Raw genomic sequence first — 12,556 nt, 5'->3', positions numbered from 1 at the left:
GACTGTCCAAAGTTTAAACAGGTGTATACTTATGCAGATGCAACAAGGCTCAAACATGTGGTCTGCATTAGCTGCTGCAGTGAAGCCAAAGCTGGAGCAGGAACCAAGCCCAGCTTGTCACTTGGGGTTGGTGATCTATTCACTTTCCATGAATTCGGGAAGTGGACACTTCCTCAAATTCCAATATAAATGAATAAACGAGAAGCTAGAAACATATGCTTATTTAATCTCCGGCATAATTCAGAATTGTGAGTGGACTGCTTTAATTATTTCCGAATTGTTGTAATTGAATTCATGCATGGGAGTAATGGGTTTAGCACTGCTCAAGTAAAGAAATAACAAGACAATCAACCACACTGAGCGCTTTTATCGGTTTTATTTAACTGCTTTAATCCTCGGCGTTGAACCCAGAGGTGCGCAGAGATCGCAGCGTGACGTCACAGTTTCACAAAGCAGCGTAACGGAGTCATAACAAACTCTGCAACAGTCTGAAGCCTTAAAACCACTTGAAAAAGCAGATATTCTTAATCATCATCAGGGCTGCAACAACACTAATCCCAACAGGCTTGCCACTTCCTTTGAGTTAGACTTCAAATATGAAATCATTAAGACTAAAGTGATATCTCGCTGTAGTGAAATGTTTGTTTTTATTATCACATATTTAAAAAAAAATCTTCACATGAAGCTGTGAAGTCAATGAATCTATGGCCAGGGAGCAGCAACAACACGAGTTAGCCATTTCAATCTGACAAAAAGCACAAAAGATTCAAGGAGTGAGTCGGCATAAAGGCAAGTAAATTGCACCAGCAAAACAAAAGGGAAGTCATGCTTCAAGGAAGCAGGAGGTATTCTCTCTCCCTTGTTGGTTATTCCACACTATTTTTTTTTCCAAAGAAAGGATCTTGTTTTAAAAAAAAAAAAAAAAGGAAAGAAGGCATGGATTCCAGTGAATGCCAGTGAGAATCAAGCAAGCTATTCATGCTGCCAGTTGATTTAGGCACGCCTCGCTACACACCAATCAGCCCAGCCCCGGCCTCGCCAGCCACTCACTTGTCTGCCATTCCAACACAAGATGGAGACAGTGCCAAAAGTTCCAATTAAAATATCCATTTGTGATGTCTGTGCAAGAAAAAAAAAAGAAAAAGAAAACAAGGACCGGGCTTTTTCGATAGCGTAGGAGAAAATACAACAAAAGCTGCCAAAATTCTGTGGACAAGCCACATACTTAAGAGTTTTCTGTCTACACAAACTAAATAAGTACGAAGAGTGTGTATGTAGGCAGAATGTGTGTGTGAGGGAGACAGGGAGAGAGACGGACTGAGCGTGTGCGTGCACGGGAGTACGAGCGTCTTGTTATGGAGGAACAGAGCATGTTGCAGATAAGAGGGCGATGCTGTTCAAAGAAAAAGGCAGGCCGGTAAAGTGCGCGCCGATTCGACATCATCGCCTTACTGTCCCTTAATGAGCCTGGAGAGGAAGTCTGGTGTCCACAGAATGGGCTCCTGTCTCACTCCAATCACGCTGCCGGGCTTTTTATTCAAATCTCACACACAACTGTCACGCAGCCAGTCTGGCCGCGCTGTTTATCTTACTCCAGGAGGATGTTAACAAGACAAATGAATGAATAAATACACAAATAATGCGTTTAGGTAATGTTAATAATGTATGAATTGGAAGCTGCTTTTTGACAGTAGCGCTGCACTAAGGATTCTTCCCAACTTTGGTGACAAGCTTGTTTATTCTTTTCCCAGCATGCACTTCTCTGCATCTTTCGAAAGGCACCGTCTAGCCAGCGCTGGGCATCTATAGCACATCTCGCTGATGAGAAAAAGCGGTCTGACACATTAGTTTAGACTTCTCTCCCATGAAAAGCAGCCAATACCCTGAGTATTGAGCCATCTCTCGCTTCATCCAAAAACCTCCAGGAAGATGATCCTCCTTAATCTCCCACGATGCAGCTCTCCTTTTCACCCCATCATCATTCCCTCCTGCTATTACTTGACTGATTCCAGTGACGTCTTTAACGGGCCGTTCAATTAGAGCAGACGTTTCAGAATGGCTGGATAAATAAATACAAAAGCGTGCTCACACCTGCATAGCTATGCAAAAAGCAGTCGTATCACAGCGTCACCTGCCTCAAAGAAGTGTCCCAAACTTCGAGGACTATTAGAACAAACAAAAACAAAAACAACAAAAAAAGGGAAAACAGGAGCAGAGGGGAAAAAAAAAAAAAAACACTCAAAGAAACTGACTGAGTAGGAAAATAAGCATCACATCAAATTCCCTCCCCGGGCCGAGACAAAAGCGAGGCCTGGTACTCAGACACTGTCGACTGCGCGCACTTGGAAGACGGAGGGAAAAAAATAACAACCCGCACATCAAAACCAGAGCCAAACAAATCCAAGAAAAGTTCAGATAGGTCTTCATTGGAACCGCAGAGAGGAACAAATCAAATAAATTGGGGGGTTAGTCTCGTTCAGGCTGCCCCGACAAACCAGGAAACACGGTTTAGGATATATGAGGAAGGTGACGGAGGACGATGCTAAATGACTCAGAAAGCAGATACCCCGTGTTTACCCCTGCAAACTCCAAAAGAAAAGCCCCCTCTCCTGTTATAACGCGGGTGGGAGAGAGAAAACTGAATTCGAGGCAGCTTAAGTGCTCTCTGGAATCACTCAGCATTCCACCGTCTCCGACACATACACATTCACCGAGTCGAAATTTGACTGCGACAGTGTATTCATCCATAACTGTAAATTGTTCTTTGGGGAATTTGGCGGGGCTTCGTACACCCCACAACCCCTTCCCATCTTTCCCCGCTACAGTCCCTGTATCCTTGGCCTTTCCAAAAAGCTGTCTCCATCACTCTCAATCACAAGCTGCTTGCTCATATGTAAAGAACAGACAGTTGCCAAAGCAATTGTGGGATCACTCCGTGCTAAATCATTATAAAACCAGAAATATCTGTGAGGCCACAACAGTGATCCGGGGCTTATAAAGACGAAGGCAACAATAACTCATTGCCTATGTCCTTGAAGCACCTTCTGTAGTTGGATTATTGATTGCTTTCTGATTACTGTTTGCATTTATTAAATCTTTTAAGTACATGTTGCTTGTCTCAGATGCCTTCTGTCTTTCTGCTCTATAGGCCACAACTTATGTGCATCAGCACTGCTAATAAAGGGTTTAAATATCTGGGCGGGAAAAACTGGCAAAACTTCCAAAGTTTTTAAATTTTACTTCAAGACTTTAGTAAGAAAATTAAATGGTATATGTTTAGGAGACAAGAAAATACGCCTACCACTGCTTTTATTATTATAATTTCTAAATTTAATTTCCAATGCCATATTGTTTTATTTGCAGGCTCTACTACAGTAACTTTGCGTGATTAAGGCTTTATACTGCCTTGGTCCGGCCCCTCGGCTATTCCACAGCCCTAAAGCGCCAGGGCTGGCTGGGATATATGATCTCATTGACATCACTGACAGATAAGAGTGGAAAAAACTGTCTAAAACCCACCCTCTGGAGCAGTCTGAAGTCCATACGCTACCCTCACAATTTGAAAATTTGGCCATTTTAAATACAAGCGTTCATCATTCTGACAGCATGAGAGAATATAAGGAAAAGGACAGTAGATCCAGGTTCTAGTTACCAGATTTCTCTTAAGTGTACGTCCAAGTCTTTGATATTAAACAGTAATATATACTAAACACCATGCCTGTGCTGACTCAAGGATCAGACAAACAGCTGCTCCCCAACTTTGCTACTTGCCCCTGTTGTAGTCTGGTTGTTGTTGTAAACTGACAGTTTCCTACATAAAGAAAAAGCCTGACTTCTCTTTGTTGTGGCTCAAAAAAAAAGGCATGCTCCTCTGAAAAGTGATTTTTTCTCAACTACAGAAGGCTGTCATTTTGAAAGAAGCACAATACTGCAAACACACCTTCACTAGTTGTGTGTGTGTATATATATATATAGAGAGAGAGAGAGGGAGAGAAATATATAAATATATATATTCAACCGCCCGCTTTTTTAAAACTAAAAAAAGGGCAGTGATACCTGCACAACATGCATGCTACAAAGAATTTGTGTATGTGTGTGCATGTGCTAACAATCAAGAGCCAAAAAACACTAAATTCTGCAGGCCACCCCTGGGATATATTCTCTAAATCTCTTCACCCCGTTCTCTAAAGTTCACTTCCAAACTTCCTGGAAAAAAAGGAGCAGAATTTTCTGAGGAAACACAAAGAGGGTTAGTGAGAGTAATAACAGCACGGAGTAATAACATTTTGTTTAATCCCGCACAATTCTGCCTCGTACCACAGTGAGAACAGCAAACCGGCGGTGCGGCGAGGCGGTGCGGCGAAAAGAAATTGCCACTCCTGCAGATGGACCTGTGTTAGCAGCAGAAGTAAGAGGTAGGAGTTTGTCTGCAAGAGAAACGCCACAAACTCCTGAAAAGTTGCCATGAGCCACTGCTACCCTCCCACTGCCTCTTCCCTCCTCTTTGTGGCTCGGCTGAAACCTCAGGCCTTTCCTTACTACTGCGGGGAGGGGGGGGGGAAATGAGGTCAAGGATCGCCTTACTCAGGCCTGCCTCCCCTATGGTCACCCCCTCTTCACCACCCCCCGCCCCACTCACTTAAAACCTCATTCCATCACTGTGGCCAAATCCGCCTCGTCCGACTCTCACTCCGCCCTCCACCGCTCCGAGTTTCATTTCTTCCCTCCCCTCTTCTTTGCTACCACCCACCCTGCGCACTCAACCCGGTGCTAATTGGTAAATCTGTTGAACCATGTCATCCCTAACAATGAGACACCTGGAGCTCTGTCAAAACAAGTTTCTCTGTGAAACGGCCTCCAGTGTTAATACAGTAGCGTACCGAGACGCTGAGTCTGTTGTCACTCGCGAGGCTGACCACAGAAATGCAACCAGGGATCGTCCTATCTGAGGACATGTCTCAAACGCCAGCACACCCCGACTGGCGGCATGTGAGGATTGGTTTGTTGTAAATTAAGATTATTCATTAATATTACTCCTGAACCTTGACCCTGTTTCTTTGTGCAAATAAACTCTGACTTGATTGTCATGTTTTTCCAAAGCCTACTTAGTTAGGGGCTTTCGATCCACTCCTTGAAAGCCTGAAAGTCAGAGCTCAGGGTTAAATAGAGTCAAACTCCTGAATGCACTCACATAAAAGTTATATCATAACCTGACTATCTATCATCTAAATAAGTCACACCTTAAACACAAGGACACTACGCACACACACTCCTGTAGACAAAGATTTGTTTGTAAGACACGAGCACACACACACACACACACAGAAAAAGACAGACAGGCACACCCAACAGTGATCCTTACAGACCTTGTCAAACAAGTTCTAGCAAAGGCACTTGTACAAGAGGGGAGGGGGGGGAATCGTGTCAACGTCGACGGAGGAATGTTAACCACATTAACAGCTGATTTCCCTTCGGCCTGTTTTAAAGGGGCTATGTTTGGGGTTTTTTCCCTCCTAACAACAAAGGCTGCACATGGTGTGCAAAATCAACAAGCAATTGATTAGTCAAACAATTCAAGTAAGCAATCTAGAGAGCCACGGACGTCTCAGAGGAGATTAAGACGTCTCTGATGGGCTTCGTAATGCCAGCCTCTTTCTGACTTCCCAATGCCCGACTGAAGCAAATCAAAACAAGGCTTAGCGATGTCCTCAGAATGTCAGCATTGCAGTAGAAACAGGACTAACTTTACCTGTGAGCTTTAAAAAAGATTCCACAGAAGTTGTAACCAATGAGTTGCTGCTCTTTGATAAAATCTGGACCCAAATGCCAGGAATAAGGAAAACTCTCAATATTCAAAACAAGTGCACAGACAGTGGCAGAGTTAAGGGTGGCCAGGGGTACCCACTGCCCTCAGTGTCTAAAACAGTTAGCCAACCCACACAAGCAAAAATGAAGCCGGCAAAGGAGTTTTGCATATACAAACAGAACTGCAATTTCATCCAATTGATCATATTTTCAACTCCAATAACCTTATAAAAATTATTTGAAACAGCAATAAAAACAATAAAAAGTATGCAGGGTAGTCTGCATACTAGTCTCAACCTGGCTACCCCCATAAAAAAGGTCTTACCCTGCCACACATCTAAAAAGGACGTTACCCATTAAAACATGCATTATTTTTTTCTTACTCCTCTTTTAAAAAAATGTTATCACTAGAAAGATCTGGAAAGTAAAAACAGTCACATGCAAAAACATTTTCAAAGCTGAAAACAAAAAGAAAAAGAAAAGAAAATCCAAAAAGTTAAATGGATGTAAAAGAATGAAGCCTGAGCACCGTCCCTCCGGTACCATCTCCTGGATGAAGGCATTTTAGACATTCAAAAAGCACATTAGCATTAGAGCAGCAGCACTGAATTAGCGCAATAAACAGCAAAGCATAATCATCATCATCATCATCATCATCACCAGGATTTCATTTTTCATTCTTATTTTTGTTGCTGTTGTTTTAAATCATCAATTATCAGCTGTTAATTTGTGTGTGGAATCAACCAAAAATAAAATCCAAGAAGATATTTTTGGAATTCAAAGGTCTCTCACCAAATGAAATTGGTGAAGGCTCAGATCTGACTGTCCGGGGAATTCCCAGCGGAAGGGCCCCTGTAAGGCAAAGATGGACGTTCCCAAGTCACACAATTATATCAGCTCTCCATCTCATCTATTCTTTCTCTCACTCGTACACTCTCACACACACACGAACACACAGATATCTGCACTCAATCCCAGCCGGCCAGGTTTTATGCAGAAAGCAACGTGTTCTCCCTGGAAATAACGCATCCCCCTGGCCTTTTAGTTATTTAAGCAACTGCCTCATCTCTGCTGGCTCAGCTTTCTCCTGGGTGCACGCTCGGCCCCGTTATGACTAATTTTACTCGGAGAGAATGGGAGAACACTGGCTCGGCACGGGGTTACGCGGTTGTCAGTACTGGCTGGCTGGTTGTTCAAACAGTGTTTCACTTTGGTAGAACATTTCATCTCCTCAGCATGCGCACCTTCACATATGTTCAGCAGCAGTCAGCTGATCTGGGGACTTAGCGTCGCCACCATTTTGGCAAAAGCTCAAAATATTTTAACTGCAAACAGGCGACAGGATGAAAGGTGTCACCAGTCGTGCTTTTACTGATGGCAGAACAAATTACGCCTGAAATAAAATGATGGCGACTTTGAGTCCCCAGAGCAGAATTTTCAGGTGTTTTTACCTCTCTGATATAGGCATTAAAATTGTGAACTACATTACTAGGTTTTCAAATACCGATTTTTTTCTTTAAGAGGCATTCAGAGGTTAAACTGGCACATTTAAAAAGATCGATAATTTGCCTTAAAGTTTGGGATTATGGAGGACAGGAGGAGAAGAAAATAAGGGCTGGAGATAAAGAGCCAAGAGGGCGAGACACTTAACTATGTCTTTAAATTTAATACGCACACTTGACAAAATAAATTAAATATTTAACAATTTGTATTCTCACTAGGTGGCCTGTTAACAAGTTATCAGGTGTTTTAACACATTAAGGTGTTATGTTCCAAATCCTAGGAGCACGAAGACTCTGAGCTTTGTTGTGGTGTTGTTGCTGACTAAGCCAACACTGAGTGGATTGTCTGTGGGAACAAGCCACCATCCAGACTGCTGGACAGATACAATGACTGAGGTGCTCTCATTTTCATTGTCACAGTTCCCGGGCCTGACGCCATGTCTCAACTGCCTCAGATTTTGGCCCGAGCCGATGATGTAAGCGTGACCCCTTGAACAAACTCCTTGTCTGGAGAAGACGGCGAGTGACAGCGGACAGTCACAGCTGTCTCTAATCTGAGAGCTGGACGGCACCGCCAAGAAGAACTAGCCTATGTGGATGGAATCTTCAGTGGTGTCACGTGCTAAGTTGGATTTACATATTGGTGTATAGAATGACAAAATGCAGTATTAGTATTAGTAAACTCAACTAAGAAAATACTTGCACATAAAAGAATCAGATGAAAATTACTTGTTATGTTTGAGATGTGCAGTGAAGGACAAGGATTGATGCACGTGAACAAAAAGAAGACAAAAGGTGGGGTGGAGTAGAAGAGGTTATTTAGAAGAAGGCTTAAATGCAGAAGGAAAAAGCAGCTTAAGGCTGACATAAGCCAGGATAGAGAAAGTGCGCTGGGTAAAGCCTATGGACAGTTTGTGGGTGGTGGCTGCTGACCACGGGGTCGCTAATTAACAAGAGAGAAGGCTAGGCCTCCCGGAGGCCTGGACGATTGTCTGGACAGCCCAGGTGCATGGCCCATTCAGACCACAGGAAGCTCCCTTTATCCCTCTTCCCTCAAAATGGACAGAGAAGTGGTCAAGGAGGGTGAATGTGATCCTGTCTCTTTCTAATGCTGACCTTGAGCAGCAGTCGCACGACTATAATAAGAATCCACTGTGGTCTGTCTTTTCTGAAAGCATGGCTAAAGCTGCTTTTCCCCCCCCAACCTAATATCAAAAATATGTCACTTTGTATTATTTTCTTCCCAGCCTCCTTCTAGTATAGAACCGGTGAGAGCGAATGGGAGTAAAATACGCATGTTCAACAGTTGCAAAAGCTCAGGTGGGAGGTCTTACAAGCCGTAAAAATGCCCAGATTCCATCACTTCCTCCACACTAATTACCATACACTTGGAGCGAGTGCCCTTCTTCTCTTCATCCCTGAGCCCATGCTTCACTTCCTCTGACACACACACACGCACACAATGGCACACAGCGAGGTGCAGTCGGGAAATGGTTAACACTCCAGCCGTCCCCTGCTGCCAGTGAAAGCCCACAAAACAATGGAGACATTGTTCGTCCAGGACTAGACTCTAGACTCTAGGGTTGTGTACGCGTGTGCATGATTGTGCACGTGGATGTCAGAAAGTAGACTGTGTGCGTATGCTCTTAACATGGACATGCCCACCCACCATTCCCAGAATAGCAAATTAGGAAATGTGATTCAATTAGAATGGCATATCTTGGTTTCTTGGTACTGGATTAATTAAAATTGAGAAAAAAGAAGAAAAAAACTTTCTGAAAGTTGACAAATGATGCCATGACATTACCAACATGAGCCTGGATTTCAGCTACGGCAATACTGTTATGCCATCAACACATGCTGTGTAAGAGGTGGATTTCCAAAACAATCTCATGTTGTGACATGTTGTGTTACCAGTTAACGCAATAATCCCTATCTAAATAAAAGTATAAGACTGATTAAGTCACGCATATCTACTCCAAAACCTATCAACCAGCTTCAGGCTACTTCCTCTAGCCAAGTGTGCACAAACAGTCTTCAAGACCACAGTGTCAAATTAAACCCTCACAATAAAAAAGGCAAGTTGACAAAGTAAGGACTGTTTATGATCTTTCCCTCAGGAGCTGTGTGAGGCATAAAAATGTTTCTTGGAGTCTCTCCCTCTAGAAATACACATCAATAGGCAGATAAATATTGAATAACTTTCAACCAATGGCATGAAAGTTCAGCAGCGGCAGGTTTTGAGGCTGCCTGCGGGGTGGTCAGGCACTTCAAAAAGTCCTGCGTGCCCCCCTTTGAGGGCATGGTAAACAGGGGCATACACCGTGCCCTCAGAAAGACCAGCCGGCGTGAGGTCACTTCCTCTTTTTCTTGGCTGATCCTCCAGTGCTCCACCTCGAATGAGCCTTCCAGACAGAAATGACACCATCTGTCTGCATCTTTGTCCCTGCCCATCTCTCTGTGCCTTAACTTTCTCAGAGGCTTTATCTGCAGGCATCGATGTCTTTCCTTCTTTCTCCGTCTTTATATTGTTGTTTTAACTGTCTCTGGGTCACTCAGGCTTCAGATTGCTGTTATCGACAGGCCAATCAAGAGGTTCTTATCACTGTCGAAGCAGCCTGTTAGCGCTCCAGGCAGGAAGAGTCAAGGTGATTGAATATTTCTTTGCATTTGTAAACAAAAAGAAGCTACCGTTTATAGCCCAATTGATTGATAAGGGGATCACGTACTAGATCGTGCAGACCTACATCTTGTAGATGTAAAAAAAGAAGACGAAGAAGAAGAAGGAGGGGGAAAAAAGGGCTTGACCGATGAGTGACACCTGTGGGAGTCCGCGTGGGGTTATCATTGGAATTCACTACGCTGTACACAGTTATCTGTCTTTTCTATATGTATGACAGCCGGTATGATGCAAACCAGGGAAACATTCAATCACACTTCCTTCTCAGTCAGAGGTGGATGCTGGAGCAGGATGGAAGGAGTGGCAACAATACAAGCTGCAGTTCACATTCAATTTCATCACTTGTACTAACAGCCAGTTGTGTGCCTATGCAGCCATGCTGCAATGCCTCTGATCTTACCAGCCTGTGTACTCTATCAAACAGATCACACTGGGGTTGGGCAATATGACCACAGATATTACAATATATTCTCCCATATTGATCACTGTCGGTACTAATCACACTAAGAGTTTAAGAGCGCTCTCACTATTGCAATGTGATATTTCTTTGGCTCTCTGCTTACAAGTAAAGCCCAAAGAAAGCAAAAAGCACACCAAAAGGTTTATTTAGAATTCAGATGAGGTTTTAATTATCAAATCCAACTCACAGCCCTGTAAAAACCCATTTAGGAGATTGAATTGGGAAAAGGTTGCTTAGGCTCACTATTATTTTTGGCCAGAAATCACCTATTTAGTCCCAAACTAAATTGTATCCATGCTCAAAGCCCATCTGTGCCCACACTAGGCTTAACGGTTCCTTTTTACTAGGGGTTATGTTGCTGCTATCTGCAAACTAGATGACCTACAGTGTCCAATGTTTATCTGTGGTACTGGCTAAATGTAAAAGAGCTAAATGTTTATAATAAGGATTTCTTTTCCGCCCACCAGCTTAAAAGAAAACGAGATAAACGAGAAAATAAAATACGGCCTGTTTCAGAATGTCACAACTGCAGCATCCCTATTTTTAACATAACTTTATTCGTCTTTATTTGTTTTAAAGAAGCAATTTTCTGTTACATTTAATCCCACTTTACTGCCTTAAAGTGTCCTTTGGCATAAAATGATCCAGGATTTTATTAAACTTGGGAGAAAACTGATCTGGCCACGGCTTCGCTTCTCTTCATGCATTTTGCTTTTACATCTCCCTGATCTATTACTTATGACCAATTTATGTCTTTATGTCTCTTATCTTTTGGTGTAACTCAATAGGTACGGTCTCTACTTTTCACTGTTGCGAGCTTATTTCTTCCATCAGTCTGGTTGTCCATCTTTCTTGTTTCATGTTTGTTTTTGCCCCATAGCCAATTTCTGTTTTCTGAGCTGGTGTTGCCTTTTTTTGTTCCAAGCCTATTACTGTTTCATGCTTGACTGACTGTGTGGCGTTGTAATGGAGCTTACTCTGTCTTCTAAAAATCAGATGTTTACATTTATAAAATGTGCTTTAATTGCAATTATAGATCATTTTAGCAGCCAAATGAGGTCTCTAATTAAAGCAGTTTATTACAGAAGAAAAGCAGCATGACGTCACCCCCAGAGTCTCCAAAGTTAGAGCTGCAGCGCTTTTTCTTGTCCTTAAACTTCTTCATGCGGGGAAGAAACGTGAATTGTGCTGCACGGGTTGATGCGTATGTGAGGTGGTATTTACAGCCATATGACTCATAGCAGGATAAAACCTCAAGTATTTACCTGCAGTGTTTGCTGCCTACGACCAGTTTAATGACTTCAGAGAAGTTGGGACTCTTTTTCTCAGCGTCTCCGAAAATAACAGAGTAAGAAGAGGCCCCCTGAACTCTTTGGTATAAAAATAACACTAGCATCGCAGGCGAAGATAAGGAGGGCCTTAGCTGGGCTTGTTTTGTTCAGAATAACACTGTCATCACTGGCTCTTTGTCTTGAAGACCACTTTTGACAGGGTTTCTGTTTTAAATAAAAAGCCTTGTCAAGTCCTGCTATTTTTAAGCTATGTTGTGCTTAACTTAAATAGCCAAAAACACTAAAGAGGCTTTGGTTTGCCAACTTTTCAGCAAGCGTTCGAGCACGTATTTACTACACACCATAAATGTAAGTGAACTGATCAAATGTCATATGTGACTCAGAGGGACACCGTGTCTTGACAGTGTAATCTGCGTGACAAAAATCCTTACTAAGTTTGGCGTGAGCTCCAGAGTCATGATGACAACTGTGCAGCAAACACAAAAAAAAAAGGGGGGGGGGGGGGGGGGTTACTCTGTAGCCATTACCACAGGAGATACTCACGAGGATACAAACTTGGAAGGTTTCTCCTTCTTAAATTTTCATTTTCATAACAGTTAATGCACTCCAAACAAAAGTAACAACTGTGCCAATAACGGCCCAGGGCGTTGATGGCCACCTCACTAATTCTGCTCAATCCCTACTCTCATTGATTTTCTTGGCTCGCTAACCCTGTGACCACATACGTACACCTCCCCATGTTCAACCTCTCCGCTGACCTCCTGAAAACTTTAAGCCTTTGGCTAACTATGAAGTTCATATTCAACTGTTCAATCTA

General features: G+C 42.9%; 1 protein-coding gene across 20 annotated transcripts in view; it reads right to left on the bottom strand.

The window, feature by feature from the left end:
• tcf7l2 (transcription factor 7 like 2) overlaps positions 1–12,556 on the bottom strand; it is a 107,862-nt gene that overhangs the window by 44,534 nt on the left and 50,772 nt on the right. For 14 of the 20 annotated variants that reach the window (XM_082545243.1, XM_082545246.1, XM_082545244.1 and 11 more), the window contains one exon: positions 6,598–6,657. The exons of the other annotated variants lie outside the window; for them this stretch is intronic. In XM_082545243.1, coding sequence (XP_082401369.1) covers positions 6,598–6,657 — 60 coding nt within the window. The remainder of the gene's footprint in view (positions 1–6,597; positions 6,658–12,556) is intronic. 20 annotated transcript variants of the gene reach the window in all.

This window comes from Aulonocara stuartgranti (genome assembly GCF_965226115.1).
Source record: "Aulonocara stuartgranti genome assembly, chromosome: 8".
Taxonomy (NCBI): domain Eukaryota; kingdom Metazoa; phylum Chordata; class Actinopteri; order Cichliformes; family Cichlidae; genus Aulonocara; species Aulonocara stuartgranti.
This window is presented reverse-complemented; position numbering and strand designations above follow the sequence as displayed.